Genomic DNA, 20,350 nt, shown 5'->3' with positions numbered 1-20,350 from the left:
AAGTAAATATCTACACACAAGGAGATACACACTTAAGGCTTTTACCTCGCATCACATGAAAATTAACTCAACATGGATCACAGATGATTTTGTGAAATGGTCTTTCACATGTGAAAGTTTAAACTATACATTTTTTTAAAACATCAAATGAAACTTTTAATGACCTTGGATTGGCAGATTCCTTAAATGTGACACCAAAAACAACCTAGGTAAGGAAAAACTGATAAGTTGGATTTGACCAAAATTTAAAACTTTTGCACTTCAAAAAACATCACCAAGACAATGAAATGGCAAGCCACAGACTAGAAAAAAAATTTGCAAATTATGTCTAATACAGAATCTGTATCCAGAATGTATAATGACTTCTTATATAATTAAAACAACCAATTTAAAAATGGGCAAAATATTTGAATCAACATCACCAAGGATCTATAAATAGACATAAAAAAATGCTCAAACATCATTAGTCATATTAGGGAAACACAAATTAAAACAAGAAACCAACGGTTCATACCCACTAGAAAGGTTATAATCAAAAGATACACAATGACAAGTATTGATGAGGATGTGAAGAAATGGAAATCCTTATACATTGTTGGGGGGAATGTAAAGTGATGTAGTCACTTTGGAAATTTCTTTTAAACATTAAACATAAATGTATGATCTGACCCAGAGATTCCATTCCTAGGTATCTACCTAAGAGAAACAAAAACCTATGTCCACACAAAGACTTAAATGCAAATGCTCACAGCAGTACTATCACAATATAAAAAAAACCCTGAAAAGAACTCAAGTGTCTATGAACAGATGAATGAAGAAAATGTGGTATATCCATATAATAGAATATTATTCAGCATTAAAAAGGAATGAAGCACATGGTATTGTCTCAAAAGATATTTAAAAAACCAGCCAGATGCAAAAAGATTAAATATTGTGATTTCATTTATGTGAAATGTCCAAGAAAGGCAACTCTATTGAGACAAAAAGTAGACTTGTGAGGTTGGGTGTGGGAATGGGAGTGACTACAAATGGGCAGGAGGAATCTTTAGGGTGTGATGGAAATGTTCTAAAATTACACAGTAGTGACAGTTGCATAATTCTGTAAATTCACTATGTCACTGAATTGTATCCTTAAAATAGACAAATGTTACAGTGTATAAATCATACTTCAATAAAGTTGTTTAAATAAAAATTATATGCATGTATCACTTTGATAAAAAATAAAATGACAAAGCCAGAAAAAAGTCTAAGAAAGGTGAAAGAAGACTGATGGATGCTGTGTATAAAGGTCACCCAGATCTTTTCTTCTCAGGTAGATTCTAGAAAGATGGATGCTATTCTACAAAAACATCTAGGCTAATGGTTGTTGGTGTTTCCAAGCAAAATTACTTTTCAACCTTAAGAGAAAAAAGCAGTGAGCAACAAGTTACAAAGCCAATAATCTCTTCTTTCCCTAAATTCTGGAAGCATTTTCCAAACAGGCAATCTTTTAGCTTGTACAGTATATGACTCTGGTATCTAATGATAGCATATTCTTTCATTTATAATATCGGTATTTGTGTCAGTGTGGATGTTCATATGGTTTCTAAAGACCAGGCCTGTAAAATGATGTCTAATGTCAACATCTCAATTATCCTTCCCCAAAAGTATACTGACCATGATTTACACTGTGGATTCCTAAAACTATTAATCACGGAATGTAGTCAGTTCTCAGGTACATTTGAAACAGCAATTTATTCTCAATAACTGCTATAACTCATTTCTTTCTTTAATTTTTTTTTGAGACGGAGTCTCACTCTGTCGCCCAGGCTGGAGTGCAGTGGCACAATCTCGGCTCACTGCAAGCTCCGCCTCCTGGGTTCATGCCATTCTCCTGCCTCAGCCCCGCCCGGAGTAGCTGGGGCTACAGGTGACTGCCACCATGCCCCGCTAATTTTTTGTATTTTTAGTAGAGACGGGGGTTTCACCGTTTAGACAGGATGGTCTCCACCTCCTGACCTTGTGATCCACCTGCCTCGGCCTCCCAAAGTGCTGGGATTACAGGCGTGAGCCACCGCACCCAGCCTATAACTCATTTCTTAAAAATAATTTTAAAAAACTATATGCTCTTAAAAATATAAACAGTACAAAAATATTTAAAGAAAACTTCAAGTTCTCTCCTAGTGACCAATGTTAACCATTTGATATACACCCTTGCATATTCTGTCCTTGGTTTAGACCAACAAATATACACAGTTTTATATTTTATTCCCTCCTCTCTTCCAGTTCATAGAATACCATCTTATGCTATTAACAGACCTTCACATTGTTTTCAATTACATATGAAATAGGGCTGCCTTTTTCTTTTTTAAAAATGTATTTTTTTTTTTTCTGAGATAGTCTCACTCTGTCACCCCAGGCTGAAGTACGGTGGCATGATCTCAGCTCACTGCAACCTCTGCCCCCAGGTTCAAGTGATTCTCCTGCCTCAGCCTCCCAAGTAGCTGGGATTACAGATGCCTGCCACCATACCCAGCTAATTTTTGTATTTTTAGTACAGATGGGGTTTCACCATGTTGGCCAGGCTGGTATCGAACTCCTGACCCCAGGTGATCCACCCATCTGTCTCAGCCTCCCAAGTGCTGGGATTACAGGTGTGAGCAACCATGCCCGGCCTTCTTTTTTCTTTTTGTAATGTGATTGCTGGTGGGTCAAAGGATTTGCAAATACAAATTTTAACAGATATTGCCAGATTGCTTCCCCTACAGATTGTAGTAATTCACACTGTAACCAGCAGTTTGTGAAAGTATCTATTTCTCCACATTCTTGATAGCACTGATCTTTTCATATTTACCAATCCGAGATGAGAAGTGGTTTCTCATTGTTAAATTATATTTTTTTATCTATAGGGAAAGGTGGAGGTGGATACTTTCCATGTTTTGGGCCACTGATATTTCTTTTTCTGTGGATTGCTTGATATATATTAATTTTTGTCCATTTTTCTATTACTTGTCATTTTATTCGCTCTTTGTACATTAGGGATATGCGCTGAAATATTTTTTCCCAAGTTTGTTTTCTCAGGCTTTAAAAAAAACTTTGTTCATAATACTATATATATATTTTATATATATATATAGTATTTATATATACATAAACTCAGTTCAATCCGAACATTTTTTCCTTAGGTTCCTGAGTTTGCTGTTTTTATGAAGGCGGCTTTCCCTAAGATTAGATAAGCCTGTGTTAAGTTCCCAAATATGCTTGCATCTATTTCTGGAATGTCTATTCCATTTCTCTTATGTATTTGTTCTTTCTCATAGCAATGCTATATATTTTTATTACAGTAGCTGTGTAATGTTCTAACATCTGGCGGGACAAAGACTCCTCTCTCAACATAATACTTTCTCAAAAATGCCTCAGATATTCTTGCATCCCTATTCAACTATATTCATTAATTAGTATATTAAAAATATGTACTAAATAGGCCCTCTTCCCATTTCAGTGTCTTGTTCTGCCACGCAGTTTCCATCTACTGAGTTTTGAAATTTAGAGCATACAGTTTTAGCAATTTTCCTGTGCTCCCATTAGGGCCTTCTTAAGCGTAATACAGTAGTCTCTCCCCCATCTGTGGTTTCATTTTCGTTGGTTTTAGTTACCGGAGGCCAAACCTGCCCCAAAAATATTACATTGAAAATTCCAAAAATAATTTATGAGTTTCAAATTGCAAGCAGCTCTCAGTACCATAATGAGACACCAGGCCATCCTTCTCTGTCCTGCCCAGAATGTCAATCATCCCTTTGTCCTGTGTCTCCACACTGTCTGCAGTACCTGCCTGTTAGTCACTTAGTAGCTGTCTCAGTTATCAGATCGAGTGGTTATCAGACCGACTGCCTGGTATCTCAGTGGTTGTGTCCAAGGAACCCTTATTTTACTAAAGAGTGGCCCCAAAGCACAAGAGTAGTGATGCTGGCAATTCAGGTGTGCCAAAGGGAAGCTGTAAAGTACTCATTTCAAGTGAAAAGGTGAAAGTTCTACTGAAGGAAATAAAGACAAATCATATGCTGATGTTGCTAAGATTTACAGTAAGAACAAATCTGTGAAATTTTGAAGGAGGAAGAAGAAATGCACGCTAGTTTTGCTGTCACACCTCAAACTGCAAAAGCTGTGGCCACGGTGCATGACAAGTGCTTAGTTAAGATGGAAAAGGCATTCCATTTATGGGTGGAAGATACCAACAGAAAACATCTTAATATTAACGGCAATGTGTCACTCCAGAAAGCATTGAGCCCATGCAAAGACTTCAGCAAGGAATCCCTTGAAATGAGTGACACCAAGCCATTACACAGACGGTCAACAGTAGCCCATCGGCACATCACAATGCCTACATCACCTCACTGCATCTCATCACGGAGGCACTGTAGCATCTCCCATGATCACAAGAAGGGGAAATACAGTACAATAGAGGATATTTTGAGAGAGAGACACATTCACATAATTTTTATTACAGTATATTATTATAATTGTTCTACTTTATTATGTTATTAATCTCTTACTATGCCTCATTTATAAATTACACTTTATCACAGGTATGTATTGGAAAAAACAGTATATATATGATTTGGTACTACTACCCACAGTTTTAGGCATCCACTGGGGGTCTCTGAACATATCTCTCATGGATAAGGGGGGAACTACTGTATGTCTTGTATTATATTATAATCTTCTTCTTTCATGTAAAACATGGGTTTTGGCTAGGTATGGTGGCTCATGCCTATAAAATAAAGGCATGGTGGCATATGCCTGCAATCCCAACTACTCAGGAGTCTGAGGCAGGAGAATTGATTGAACCCGGGAGGCGGAGGTTGCAGTGAGCTGAGATCACACCACTGCACTCCAGCCTGGGTGACAGAGCGAGACTCTGCCTCAAAAAAATAAAAATAAAAAGAAAAAAACACAAAAAAACCCCCCATGATTTTACTCCTTGAATTTACTGCTAAGCTAATCAATCTCATCAGCCCCTCACTCATTTTGTTTAGTTGCTCCAACTTTCCAAATTCTTTCCAGCCTCTGGGCCTTTGTACAGTACATGTCCCTCTGTCTGCTCTGTACGCATCTGCTTGGTCTGTTTAGACATTATTTCCATTAATGGCCTTCTCCAACCCCTGCTAAATTAAGACTAGATTCTCATTCATCAGACCTTGTACTTTTCTACTGCAGCAGGTAACTACTGTTTATAAATCTCTATTTGGTTACCATGCTGTCCCCCACTACAGTAAGTTTCAGGAAGACTGTGCTCCTGTCACCACTGCATACCCAATACCTAGGAAGAGTCTAACACATATACTTGAAAAGGAGAATGAGTTCTTTGTATCTGTCTCTGAACCATTACTAAAAATACATTTTAACAGTGCAATACTTGCAACCAAGATAAGAATGCAGACTTTAAAAGCCCAGTCGTTCTCTATTAAACAGAAATTATATATTCATTATAAATTATTTTTACATGTAAGTCATTACTATCAGTAACTGGCTTGTAGGATAATCTGTATTGTTCTTTATACTGATTGAGTCTAACGATACTGCTCCTATTTTAGAATTTTTCTTGAACTAAGTATTACACTACAGAGATAAAGCTCCTTCCTATATACTATTACTAACCTCTCTTAGTAGAACAAAAACACAATACGCAAAGCATACTAGAAATATTTGGTTCTTTTAATCAGCTATTCATGGTGTAATAAAATAAATTTAAGTGGCACCTAATTTAACATTTAAAATAGTTCATTAAAAGATAATCTACAAAACAATGTTATGCCTAATTGTCAAAATAACACCTTTTTTTTTCAAGAAAGGAGAAATAAAGGCATAATCAAAATTATGGCTAACAACGTGGGTTCATTTTGACACTTACAGATGATTCTGTAGGCATATCGGCAGGCACAATGTTGAAAACCAATCCACTAGATTTAAAATTAATGGTAAGATAAAAAAGAAAAGATACACATTTCAGAGGTAATGTTTGAAATTAAAGAAAAATATCCACCATATATTACAACAGATCTTTTAATGACTATTTTTAACATAAAGATTGTTGTTTTGGGAAACATCTTTTCTCTTTGAACATTTCACTAAATGTTCAATGTATTAAATAACTGACAGAAATAAGTTCTGTGTTCTGTACAAATTAAAGGTCCCATGAATACATAACCCCCTCCCAGCCCCACCAAAGCTCAATTTTGCATGGTCTCAGCAGAAAATAAACAGCCCAAAATTTAAACAGAATTCATAGCATTACAAAAGTTTACAGAACCCCTATGTTTTCATCATTTGTTTCTAACAACAAAGATTACAATGACAGAACTGAATGATCAGAATGTAAAAATATTTGTGCAAAACTGCATTAATTGTTCTCACCATCTAATAGGGGTAAAACTTAAGAACACGCAATGACAATAATGAAGAAAAACTACATTAAAAGTAATTCTACTTTTGATATCAAACAACATGGATTATACTATTACTAAACATTGGAAAAAAAAAACGTGGCACCATGAGAGCAGCAGGAGCAACAAATGATTTGGCAATTCCAGCTAAAGAAAGCTGACACTGGAATATGCCAAAGTTAATCTCCACAGTAGGCATCCATCTGAAAAGACTGGAAACAACTGTAGGGCTTCAAACTTACTTCAATGTCTTTATTCTTGAATTTGCAGGTCATAAATGAAATATTTAAGAAAGTCTTTTCCCCTCCCTCTCAAGGAGGGGGATGTTTCTTGCATTACTGGCAATCATTAAAAGAGTTGAATCATAGATTCTCTGGATTTACCAACACCAATCCACTTAACTAGGAGAATACAAAGAGAAAAGGAATTGAATCAATTCATCTCTAATGTTCACTCGTTGGGATTAAAAAACAGGTAGTCCCCTACTTTTCTCAGTATCACCATAACTTTTCCCTATGTGCCTTTTTGCTGTTCTCTATTCTGTTAGCAGACTGTGCCGATTTCTAAACAGGATGTACAAATAAGACCCAGCACAGGACAGTATGCCTTACTTGTTCCCTTTTTAACTGTGCAGTATTTTCACTTTCCTAATGACTTAGGATAGTAAAATATTGACCAACACCAGCAGAGACCTACAGAAAGTTGGTGATCAAGTTCCTGATAACAGGCCAAGATAAGCATCTTCAACATCTAGATGAGAATATGATTTTAACTTGCACAGCCTCAGAAACTGCCCACTACAGGAGTCTATGGAAATCGAATCATCTGCATCACATGGTTTCAGATTATTTGCAGAATTGCCAGCTTCCATAAGGTACTGTTACGATCAACCTTCGTGGTATTTTACAGATTTTTGTTAGACTCACTGCTGTTTATATTTCAAGAAAATGCTGACCAAGAGCAGTAAGCAAATATGCTTACTAAATTTGACATCATGCTGGGAGGGGCAACTAGTAATTTGGAAAACAAGAATCATGCTGGAAACGAAGCACAAGGCAAAAGAGATTTTACACGGAGGACACATCCCACACACTTCACTTTTTCTTATCTTTCAAATATCCATCAATGCCAACAAAACGATACAAGGAAAAAGCCATCTGTTAAAAGAATGACTTCACATAACTAGATACAGCCATACGTTGTTATGCCTAACTCCCTTGCCATCTTATATTTGTTCTTTAATAAATAGGCTTAACTATTTTTAAAATTTTTTTTCTTACATTTTTTCTAGTGAGATTTCCCATTTTCTATACCAATTATTTCCCAGTGTATATTCAGGAAACTCCAAATCTCAAGGGTAATTTAACCCAAACAAACCATAAACCATTTTTAACCCCCCAAAAACACACACCATTTTTTGTGGTGGTAGAGATACATGAGGATTTGTTATTAAGAGGGAGAAGTGAATGAGACAATGTCACAGGATAAAAAAAAGACTAAGAATTAAAGACAGGGTCAGAAAGGGTGAGAAGTAATCTATTATCTTCTGTTTAAAGATGAGCATCGTATTTACTTTAAGGAATAAAAATATTACTTTGTATCTTCCTGGGCATTTATGCAAATCATGTGCACTCTGTAAAGTAACAATGATCTTTCCTTTATTCTATTTCAAAGGCACATAGGCAAGTTAAAAGAAAAGACAGTTGGCCGGGCATGCTGGCTCATGCCTGTAATCCCAGCACTTTGGGAGGCTGAGGTGGGCAGACCAAGAGGTCAGGAGAGACCAGCCTGGCCAACATGGTGAAACCCCGTCTCTTACTAAAAATACAAAAATTAGCCAGGCGTGGTGGCGCGCACCTCTAATCCCAGCTACTCGGGAGGCTGAGGTAGGAGAATAGCTTGAACCCAGGAGGCAGAGGTTGCAGTGAGCCGAGATCCCGCCACTGCACTCCAGCCTGGGACAGAGCGAGACTCCGTCTCAAAAAAGAAAAAAAAAAGAAAAAAGAGAGAGAGAGAAAAGAAAAAACTGTTATTCACAAAGTGTTTATGTTTACCTGGAATTTGAAGCTCATCTTCAATAAATCGAACATAGTTTTGTGCATTAACAGGTAGTTCTTTAAACGCCCTTGCATTTGATATGTCTGTGTTCCATCCTGGGAGAGTCTTATATTGAACTTCAACTTTATTTAAGACTTCTTGGTTTGCTAAAAGTTAAAGAGGACATTTATTCATGGCACACACTGTTTACTGTCAAACAACTTTTTGATATATTGTAGGTTCAAAATCTCTTTTCAAAATCTTTGGAGCCACATATGTTTTGGGATTTAGAATTCTTCAGGTAGTAGAAAGGTAAAACAGTGCAAATACCATCTGGAGTAGTATTCTATAATCAAACATATTTCTGCAGCAACACATATGATCATTCGCTATAAGAGGATAAAGATTATGTAATACTAACATTAGTTCAAGACTGGTTTTGCTGCCAAATGAATCTGGGTGCCAAACTTAAAACTTTCCAGTTTTAAAGCTTATTGAATTTCCATTCTATTGATTAGGGATTGTAGATCTGCATGACAGCAACTTCACAGAAAGAAGGCCTGCATACCTGCTGTCTTCTGAGAAATCTATGGTTCTACTTGAAATTTTCTTCATTATTCTACCTATTTTCTCTGTATCCCCTAATGGAAACTGAACATGTACTAAAGAAAAGTTTCTTTGACTTGAGTCAATACAGTGGATGCTATGGTACTCTGCCCAGATTTCTCTCAAGACTGAGAGCTGTGGGAGCTCTGCCTACTGAACCACTCACAGTTCAGAGCCTCTGCAGCACTCGCCCTCCACCAAAGGGAGCTGCTGCCCCCCAGCAGCCCATATCCATTGACTTGTCAATGTAGGAATAGAAACAACCTGGGCACTTAACCTTAATTTGGGACAACTTTCAAGGGCTATGTTAGCTCCAGAGCTCCCTATGGGATCAGCGAAGGCTTTTTTGCAACTATATTGCAGTGCAATTTCTCCCTCTGCCTAATCCTGCTTCTCCCACTCCCTCACAGATGTTGCTGCTCAGTGCACTTATGAGCAAACCCGCCTATGTGCAAATCTCTACATTGGAGTCTGTTTCCTAGGGAACTCAATCTAAGATAGCTGGCACCAGGAATGGTTAGAGGAAGATAGCTCTAAAATGAGAACTAAGAGGCAGAATCACTGGCTAGCTGGCTGGCTGGCAATGAGGACTGCCACTGGGGTACACAGAGTATGGATAGCCTCTATCTGAGGCACTGAGATTCGAGCACGGTGGAACAACAGAACTGGATGGCTTTTGATGAACGCTATTCACGAACTGGAGAAAGATAATGAAACCTGTCTGGCAGAACTTAGACAAAATTCCATCTCCTATAGCAGAGAGCAGAAAAAGACAATGATTAAGATGAGAATTCAATCATATAGACTGCAAAGCTCCAGAAAAAGCTGAATTCTGCAATCCAGCAAGTTTGCTATGGCAAAGTCAGAGCTTTGTTTGGGAAAAAGTGGGGCCCTGAGACTGAATGGGACATCTGAGTTGACATACTTGAAAATCCTGAATCCCTAGATTTTCCAAACTCTCTGGGTCTGCAAAAGGTCCCATTACTTCCTATTAAAGGTTGTGGCATCCTGTTGCTTGAAGATGATGCAGAGGCCTCTGTCTTGCAAGGCAGCATGTGCCCATCTCACATCCACCTTCACCTTCCCCCTCCTGGCCAATAAATAACTAGGTTCAGGTCCCAGTGTAACCTGGCTAAGGAAGCACTGGGCCTACTAAGGAAGGAAAGGGACTGTATTCTAAAAGATCTGCAGGAACAAGACAACATTTGCCAGTAGGTACCAAGAGAGTGTATATGGAACTGGATCCTGAGGATGCTGGGTCAAGGGGGGCAGCAGGTGGTAGAACAAAGTTGAGTAAGACTATATTGGTATGGGACTATCCTCTCATGATGCATGACACAGAGATGATGAAAACATACTGCTAGGAATGCTCTTGGAAGCTTAGAAAAAGTAATGAACCATACTAAGTATGTATGCCGGAACTGCTGTTGTAGATGGTAGGAGGAATTAAGAGAATCAGTGGGGCTTCCATTTCTAGTCATCATAAAATACACAGTTCCCAACCAGCTGTCAAAATGACAACTCTTTCTAGGCAGTGAACGACAGGCAGGCACAAAGCCATGGCTCCTGGGAGAGAAAACTCACAAGCAAGTCCAGAAGCCACCCAACTTTCTGCCTAGGGACCATTTCCTGACCACAGTTCAGAACACTGGTGTCAGCAGAGAATGGCAGCTCCACTGACCTGGGGAGGTAGATAGTTGACTTCAGGAAAGCTGAAGCAGCTAGAATCAGCAGCGTCAGGCATCAGACAGGAGCTGTAGAGAGAAGGGCCCCCCAGAAGTCCATGTGAGAGTCCCAAGGCTACAGGAGGACGCCACAGGTAAAGAGCAGGACCATCAGAGGCTTACCAGACCTCAGCTGCTACACAGTTGGGGGTAGAACAAAGACTCTAGAAGTCAGTAGTGCTGCTGAAAAGGAAGGGACAGGGTACACTGGTGCTCCAGCACTGCTGGATTGAAGAGATCTCATTATTATACCTTAACTCTCCTGGCATCCAGCAGAGCCACCAGAAAGGCTGCTCTTTAAGAATAAAAGCCATGCCCTTGAGTGAAACCTATTACAAACCTCCCATAATGAAGCCAAAAACCAAGCTCTGCCAAGATCTATAGAAGAGACAAAATTTGGAGACTGACTCATACCAGCTTAAAGTTTGAAAAACATCTTGGGTTTTCCACGTAACTACACACAAAGCATAAAACCAAACTATACAAGTTCAAGATGATCAGTGAATAATTCAATCGTCCCCTAAAACAAGGATCAACACTATTCAGAGGAAGATAACAGAATCTGAGTTTCTTTAATATATCATCCACAATGTCTAATAGTCAACCAATGACTATCAATCAATAGTCATTAGGCATAGAAACAGTGATCCACAACCAAGGAAAAGAATAGTCAAGAGAAACTCGAGATGGTCTAAATGTTAGACTAACAGAAAAAAAGTAGCTAATATAAAAGCAAATTTCATTGTTATTGAGTGAACAGATAGGGAATCTCAGTAGAGAAACAGGAAGTAGAGAAGAGAGCTAAATGGAAATTCTAGAAATAAAAATTCACCAGTGGGTTTAAAAGCATATTGGAGATGCTGATCAGAATCATTTACCTCTTCCAGTGACTCCATTCCTTGCCTGCTGGCTTTGGCACATGAAATCCAACATGATAGGGGGAGCCTTAGCTTAAAGCTTAATGGGACTTTTGCTTCTACTTTCCTGCTGTGATAGCCACAGTAGGGGCTAATTTACTCCACTAACCTTCCTCTTATAAGTTTCCCTAGGAAAGACAACAACCAGAATCCTACAGGAGCTATTCCCAGAAGGCTGTCAACTTATTTTACCCTCTTTAAGCACTCTCTGCTGCTGGTGGGGAGTACTGCATGTTGCTGATTCATAGCTCAGTCCCTCTCCAGGAACTGCTCTTGGCCAAAGGGAGCTACCTCACTTGAGGAACAGCTCTTATTTCGTGGCTAGTTGTTGGGAGGCACAAAGCTCTGGCTACTTGCCTCAATTTAGTATAACTCTAAAGGGCCACCCTAGCTCTGTGGCTCCCAATGGGATTGGCTGCACTGTATTTCAACTAGTCCCTCTGCTTCTTTCATAAGTGCTACTGCTGAAAGCATTCTCTACTACACTTCTTGGATACAAATCTCCATCTCAAGAGTGGTTCCGGGGGATCTTGACCAAAAACAGCTTTAAAATTAAACACATGAAATGGACAAGTTTTATGTGTTTTGTTAGTTTTTAATATTTTAATTAAAAGAATTTGCTGTAATGTTCTAGAGTACATTACCATAGATGATAGACCTTGCCACATGTCATTATACTTGGTTAGACTATTCTTTTTGGTGTTTGAAGTTATAACTCTTGAAATAGCTTTGTAAATAGAATTAAGAACCAGGACATAACATATACTGGAACAGCCAGTTTTCCAAGTGAATATTGTCCTACAATGGCAGTAGATACTTTTTTATAAGATATCTAGACTCCCTCTATACTTACATACATGTAAGACAAGGAAAGATAATATGCATTTAATTTCTAAGAACTTAGAGCTAACCTTAATTCCTAAGAAACAGAAGTCATAAGGTAGTCACAAAACCTACCGGCTCATCAAGTTTTATTAAGCTAGTCAATATTCCTTCATTTGGCATATTCCTAATCCTTATCAAATGACTATTATAGAATAAAGGGCAGAGAAAGTCATTCATGGGGCCTGAAGGATAGGGAGGGCTAATGTACTGAGAGCCAGCTTAACAAGGGCTCTTCTTACCCCTCTTCTTATTCACTCTCAAGAGTGGCATACTTTCCCAAGGAAGGGAGAAACACCTCCATGGAAACTGCTTTCAAAGGAGGGAAGATGAGACTCAAGAGCTGTATGGCTGGGCTCAGAGGTCCATGTTTTTTCTTTTGAGTTTGAGCACATGCTTGTTGTGACCCAACACCTAAATAAGTATTAGCTATGAGCCAAATAACTAATAATAAGTGAGCAAATTTGCACTAATCATAAAGGGCATATCAAACCTGTCGCTATCTATCACAAATTATATGGAAGAGCTTTATGAAACTGCTCTAATACATTCACCTTATAATATCCTTTAGATATTGCCTAAAAGAAAATACCTGGGATATGAGGTATGATTTCACCATCTAACTTGTAAGCAACTCCAACTTTGATTTCCGTAAACATGTCCAAAATATCCAACTTGGTAAGTGCCAACCTAATTTTGGAAGAAAAGGCAATGTTAAAAGAGCAGACTCTTAAAGCCTCTAATATCTAATTTGATTAATGCAGGAGTAAAGAAAAATTCATGCAAAGCTTAAAGTTCTAAAGCAATTCTGAAAACTGGTTAGGATTATATTTTAAAGCGTGCCACACATAAGACGCTAGAGGACAATATATACTGAGTTACTTTGCTAGTAATTGTAACAGATTTTCACTGATGAATTTTGCTTAGCTTTCTTTTTTGATCGTTTTGAGACAGGGTCTCGCTTTGTCACCCAGGCTGGAGTGTAGTGGCACAAACACGGTTCACTGCAGCCTCAACCTCCCGGGCTCAAGCAATCCTTGCACCTCAGCCTCCCGAGTACCTGGGACTACAGGCGTGTGCCACCAGGCCCAGCTAATTGTTTTGTATCTTTTGTAGAGACAGGGTCTCACCAGGTTGCCCAGGCTGGTCTCGAACTCCCAGCCTCAAGTGATCCTCCTGCCTCTCGGCCTCCCAAAGTGCTGGGATTATACGCATGAGCCACCATGCCCAGATCAGCTTTCTTATGATTGATGAACAAACAACATGTATTTGTGGGAGGGCTGCCTGGAGTTAGGGTTGCACTGTGGCCGTGGAACACAGCAGAACTCACTACACTACATGGATGATTAAGATACATGTACATTTACACACATGCCAGCATCCCTCAATTCTTCACTCTGGTTACCATCACCTCTACCCTTCTGGTCAGAAATTGTCAAAGAGTGAGAAAAACCACATCAAGGACCTCTTCATGATACATCAAAATTTCCCGACAAACTGACTGGAAAACAGGTTTTAAAGAGAAAATCTGCAGAAATTAGATAACAAACTAAATTTGGGATTCTCGTCCAAAAACTGTATTTTTAACTTTATTGTTATTTACTGGAAGTTCAGTCTAATGCAGATATGAATACATTTATTTACCTATTCATGTATATGTATTAATAACAACTTAGCTTTCCCTGAGCATTTTCAGTTAGCCAGGCAGTGTGCTATAGGCTCTCACTATGTTTCTCACCTAATTTTTAAAATACCCCTATGAAGTAGGTAATGCTGTTATATAGATTTCAGAGAGGATAAAACAGAGGCAGAGGATGATTAACTTGCTCAGCTACACAAGCATAATGCACAGATCTGAGATCTGAATCCAGGAACTCAGACATTAAGCCCATGAGCGGATCACTAGGTACATCGCCTCCCCGCTGTACATGCTCATGGTGTCTGTGCTACCCACCTGTCTATCTGTCCACCTATCTGCCTACATACCCTATTCTGCCTGCCTCTATACTTAGAGTATCACGATTCTTTTCAACAACCTTGGATGTCTAGGAGGATAACTTGGGGTCTCTCTCCTTGTGTACCCTTCCCCCTATATCTTGGTCTACTTCTGCCTGGCACTACAATTTCAATATGGAGTCTAAAGAGTGAAATTTTCCTATTAAGGTACTCCACAAAATTAAACCTATGGCCATTAATCATCTATGATTTCCTGAAATAAATGTTTCTGAAAAATACTCACGCAGTAAATCCATTGATCATATGAGCATATTTGAGCAAAACGAGGTCCAACCAGCCACATCTTCTTTTCCTTCCAGTAGTTACACCAAACTCTCTACCCCTTGTTTGTAATAATTCTCCAATTTCCTACAGAACAGAAAATTGAACTTTAGGATTAGAATAGCAGTGCTATATATCTGGTGGAATAATACATGCTAGAGATCATAGCAAAGCCTCTTTGAGATAAACATCTTTCAGGTAATAACTAAATTGAAGATAGAATTCCACAGAGATGATGAATTTTATCTGAGGGAGGCATTATTTGGAATGCTTCATTTATTATCATTTTTTTATGTTAATATTTTTTACAATGTTATACAGATAACTTCCTAAAATTTAGATTGACAGATTAAGAAAAAAACAGTATTTATTAAATAGACGAATCCAGCCAGTTCTTCCAAGAGCTGCAGTTTGATGCTTTTCCTGAAAACCATAAGGCAAACGTATCTAATAAGTCATTGATATCATAATGCCCTTCTGAAGAAAACTAAGATCAAAAACATGCTCAAATATCTAAGCTAAGGTCACTCCCTACAACTTGTTTTTCCTATGATCTACCGAAGTCCTTGATTTGCCCCTTTCTGCTTAAAGCTATCATTTCATTATCTCTTATATTCTGGCATCATCATAATTACATAGTTTTTGTTTATTTTTGTTGACTTTATCTTTTGAGACAGAGTCTCGCTCTGTTGCGCCAGCTGGAGTGCCATGGTGCCATCTCAGCTCACTGCAACCTCTGCTTCCTGGGCTCAAGTGATCCTCCTACTCAGCTTCCCCAGTAGCTGGGACTACAGGTGCATGCCACCACACCCAGCTAATGTTTGTATTTTTTGTAGCGACAGGGTTTCACCATGTTGCCCCAGCTGATCTTGAACTCCTGGGCTCAAGTGATCTGCCTGCCTCTGCCTCCCAAAGCGCTGGGATTACAGACAGGGGCCACCACGTCCAGCCAAAATTATGTATTTAAGAAAATGTTGTTCTGACCAATCTTGCAAATTAAGTGAAAGGCACAGGAGACAATAATTCATTAAGAAAAAAAAGAAGAATGAATTTTTAATACATTTTGATTATTTACTTAGAATAGGCTTACATTGTCTTGCTCTGTAGGAAAGGCACCAATACCAACTCTAGTTGTATAAGCTTTCACAACTCCATACACTTCTCCAACATTTTGAGGTGGCATACCCAAACCAGTACAAACACCTCCAACAGTACAATTTGAAGAGGTTACAAAAGGGTAAGTCCCTAAAAACAGAAACAGACATTAAAATATAGTAGACACACGAATAACACATTTTAAAACAGAATTACCGTTACAATTCTGCATTTGAGTATATTATAGGTATCTAACAGATCTGAACTGTAACTGCCCTCTCAAAGACTCAGTGTTTTACTTTTTATTCATTTTAGCTGTAATGACATAAAAACGAGGTCAGAGCTTTAACGCAAGTGCTTATACAGAGAGGCTCCTTGAATGCATGTACAGTTACTGACTCAGCTCTTTATAGCAGCTACTCACTTAATGGATTAGGAAGAAATTTAATGCTGAAACTCATCTACTTATTTTCATAGTTTCCTGTTAGTGTAAAACAAATATGACTCCCTCATACGAATATTTAAAGTGTTGTAGCAACCTGGAGTGACGGCAACACAAGAATTTTGTAGGATTCAACATTTCCCCAGCTTTTAATCTCTACTCAGGGAATAACCCTCCAATTATAAGAGCTAATTAAAGAGTGGCATACTTTCTCACCCCCAAAGATCTCCTTCATATTTAACTATTCACTCTACCAAGTAGACACTCTGTTTTCTTTCCAGACTGGCTAGACATACTATGGTATCAAAAATACATATCTACCATACAGAAATACACTTTCTTTAATAGTTTACTTGGAGTCAAAAGCCAATGAAATGTCAGTAAAAGCCAATGAAATGTCAGTAAAAGCTGAGAACAATCAGACTAATCATGAGAAATCATGTTTAAATGAAACGGTCAACAAACTAATGAGGCAGTAGTTTGACAAAAGAAGTTAAGCATTAATTAACCTTTTGAAGATGAAGGAAATGCTCTGAATTCAGAGTCTCATGCCCAGGGAGTTAATTTATATAAATAGGCTTTTATAAATCTTGCTTAATAATAATGTACACATTTTTAAAAGGTTGAATTAAAGATGCAGATTCTTCCATAGAATTTATCTTATCTTATAGTTCCAGGGTTTGAACCATAAACCAACGAAAACCACAATTTACAGAACCTCAGACCTACTGAACTCAAATGATGATTTTATTTTTCTAATAAAATAGGGAACGTAACACATGTATTGTGTGTTCTGCAATATTCCTTTAAAAAGAGTGCCACAAGATGACAAATTTCATCATTCCTGAATATACAAGCTAAAAACATTGTTTTAAAACTCCTTAATGCTAACATTAATTATTTATATTTTAACTACTTAGGGCTCAGTTAAGCTCCCTTAACTATAAGTCATATCTCACTTACCAAAATCAATATCTAATAGTGCTGCATTTGCACCTTCTACCAAGATTTTCTTTGGTGGTCCATGTAGGGCCTCATATAGAAAATAAACTCCATCTCTCACCATTGGTTTAATCTTTTCCATATAACCCTATACACAAAGACAAAAACCAATTTCCATGTATACTAATAAATGTTTAACATAATCAGAACAAGAATAAATTACCTGACTTTATGACATGAAAACTGACAAACGCAAAGTAGAAAAGGGCTGGTGACGGTGCTCACTCTATTGTAACATTTGGATTAGCTTTCATGTCTCATGCTGATTTTCCAGGAACAGAAAAGAGCATTAGCTCAACAAAAACTAGAGATACAGTGAAATTCAAAGGTTCTATATTAACCTCACTGCAAATAAAACCCTCCCAGCAAAGTAGTCATACTTCATAAACCAGCTTTCAGGAAAATAAAAATAAATGACTATATTACAATGTGCTTTTAAATTTTGTGAGGTATTTGAAAAGCTGCATTTATAATATAATCCACAAAACCATAAATTTTTTATTGTATTTCATTTTTTGAGACAGAGCCTTGCTCTGTCACCCAGGCTGAAGTACAGTGGTGGGAACATGGCTCACTTGCAGCCTCGACCTCCCAGGCTCAAGCGATCCTCCCACCACAGCCTCCTGGGTAGCTGCACTACCACCATGACCACCTAAATTTTTTTCTTTTTCTTTTGGTGGAGGTGAGTCGCCCAGGTTGCCCAGGCTGTTCTCAAGTGATCCTCCCACCTCAGCCTCCAAAGTGCTGAATTACAGGTGTAAGCCACTGTGTTTGGCCAACCATGAATTTTGAAACTTGCATCAGTGATTCTCAAAATGTGGTGAGGGCCACGAGTTACACTGCCAAGTATGCAACCATTAGTGATTGATTACTGTTATTCTTTTAAATTTTATCCTATTACTGTAACATGTCTATCTCTACATATTACTAGTAGATAATGTCCAATACTATGTAACACATGGGCATTATAAAAATTTCTCAAAACATTTAATTGTTAGTATTACTGCTTAACTTCAGGACTCAATTAAAAATGTAAAATAACCAAGAGCTTCCCCTAAGGCCTATAGCATAACTGCATGAAACCTAGGTTCAACTATGTTTAAATATGTAGACTATTATGGAAATTCCAGAATCTACTCATGAACCCACCTGAGTGTGTTAATACCCACTGATAAATGTATGATCACTCATGGGCTATAGTCTTCAATTTCTGACTTATTCCTGTTTTAGTCCTATTTTTATGCCTGAAATGACCACACTAGTCATCACGTTCTTTGTTCCTTAAAATTCTGGTTCAACATACATTACCTATAAGAATCTTCTTACCTAATTCTATTTATTATTCTTCACCTACTTTACATTCACATGGAACACATATAAAATGGAATTGAAAAGCCATACTCATAGTTTGGCAAGTAAATACTTCCAAGTTGCTAGTCAAAAAGTTAAAATATTTGTTGCATAACAGACTGGGTATGGTAGCTCATGCCTGTAACCCCAGCACTTTGGGAGGCCAAGGCAGGCAGACTGCTTTAGCTCAGGCGTTCAAGACCAGCCTGGGCAACATGGTGAAAACCCATCTCTACCAAAAAAAACCTAGCAGGGTGTGGTGGTGTGCCCATAGTCCCAGCTACTCGGGAGGCTGAGGAGGGAGGATTCCCTTGAGCCTAGAAAGTCAAGGCTGCAGTGAGCTGTGTTCATGCCACTGTACTCCAGCCTGAGTGACAAAGCGAGACCCTGTCTCAAAAAATAAAATAAAATAAAATATTTATTGCATAGCTGAATAAAAAGAAAATGGCAGTCTATTCTACACAATAATCAGTGCACTGAAATACAAATACCTAACATTTAGAATGTTCTTTGTAGGTCATATTTTTTTAGAACTTAGTGGATGGGCAGACCTAAGGTCTGCATTTATTCTAGAATGGCATATGAGGTTTGTAGATTCCTATTTAGTTCTGGAACTGATATTGATACTTATCTATAGATGAGAAGAAGTAATAATCAGATTCACAGGAAACAGTTTGAAGTTCATCAAAAATCGTAAAAGTGAAAGAATGAAGAGGACAGGAATTTCAACTACTGGCCAATGTAAGCACCACTGACACCTACTAGTTGCCAAGAAAAGACTAATCTTTGGTCAATTACCTTATTTGTCTCTTAAGAGTGCAGTGCTAAAGAATCTGGCCCTATGGGGTTATCCTTCCTAAATGGGTTGGTTAGCCTGAAAAGTTCTCACTCAGCCTTTGCTGATCTGTCCTCCAATTGTTAGAAGTGATTTTTATATGATGCAAATCTAGTCTCCTTTCCGTTCAAAATTTCCTAGTAGCTTTTCATTATCTCCAGGGTAAGATCTAAACTCCCTGTCACTGCACATGAGACATATGATCTGGACTCTGTCTCCTTTACTTCAGGTACTCCTCCTGCTCCCTACTCAATATTTTGTCTAAGCCATATCATGTAAAGTCACTCAAACATACCATGTCCAAGACAAACAATTTCCTTTGCCAGTTCTTACCCAAAGCCTGCATGAATGAAAAGATCTAGATGCCAATTTGGCAAACAAGTATTAAAAAGAACATTAAAGAGGTCAGAAAGCATTACCTTGAGTTTTTGTAATTCACCTTCAATGTCTATTTCCAAAGTGGGGTATATAGATTTGTATTGGTTAGCTAGAACTTTAAACCTGAGAAACACAGATAAATCAAGACATTACCACTCTGTGAAAAATATTTCAAATATCATTTCATTCAAATGGTTTCTGCAGATGGTAAATGATCTTAACAGCAAATTAATCCTGAAACTGAAGTCACCTTCTGAGAAATAAAATTTAATAAAGGAGATCAGCTATATGAATAAGTAAGACATTCAAATTTTTTTTTACTCAAGTTTAGGCATAGCAACAATATAATTAAGGTGATATGTGTGTAGGGAGGGAAGAGAAAT

The 20,350-nt window shown here is 38.0% G+C and overlaps 1 protein-coding gene across 4 annotated transcripts in view; it reads right to left on the bottom strand.

The window, feature by feature from the left end:
• Window positions 1-5,673: 5,673 nt before the first annotated feature.
• Window positions 5,674-20,350, bottom strand: part of ADSS2 (adenylosuccinate synthase 2) — a 43,438-nt gene continuing 28,761 nt past the window's right edge. For all 4 annotated transcript variants that reach the window (XM_054674895.1, XM_016941906.3, XM_063809483.1 and 1 more), the window contains 7 exons: window positions 20,009-20,090; window positions 17,366-17,492; window positions 15,956-16,110; window positions 14,828-14,952; window positions 13,181-13,278; window positions 8,477-8,626; window positions 5,674-6,823 (listed from right to left, as the gene is read on the bottom strand). In XM_054674895.1, the coding sequence (XP_054530870.1) occupies window positions 6,771-6,823; window positions 8,477-8,626; window positions 13,181-13,278; window positions 14,828-14,952; window positions 15,956-16,110; window positions 17,366-17,492; window positions 20,009-20,090 (790 nt within the window). In that variant the 3' untranslated portion in view covers window positions 5,674-6,770. The remainder of the gene's footprint in view (window positions 6,824-8,476; window positions 8,627-13,180; window positions 13,279-14,827; window positions 14,953-15,955; window positions 16,111-17,365; window positions 17,493-20,008; window positions 20,091-20,350) is intronic.

Source organism: Pan troglodytes, chromosome 1 (genome assembly GCF_028858775.2).
Source record: "Pan troglodytes isolate AG18354 chromosome 1, NHGRI_mPanTro3-v2.0_pri, whole genome shotgun sequence".
In the NCBI taxonomy this organism is placed as follows: Eukaryota; Metazoa; Chordata; class Mammalia; order Primates; family Hominidae; genus Pan; species Pan troglodytes.
Note: the sequence above shows the minus strand (reverse complement) of the source record. Positions and strands in the feature narration are given on the sequence as shown.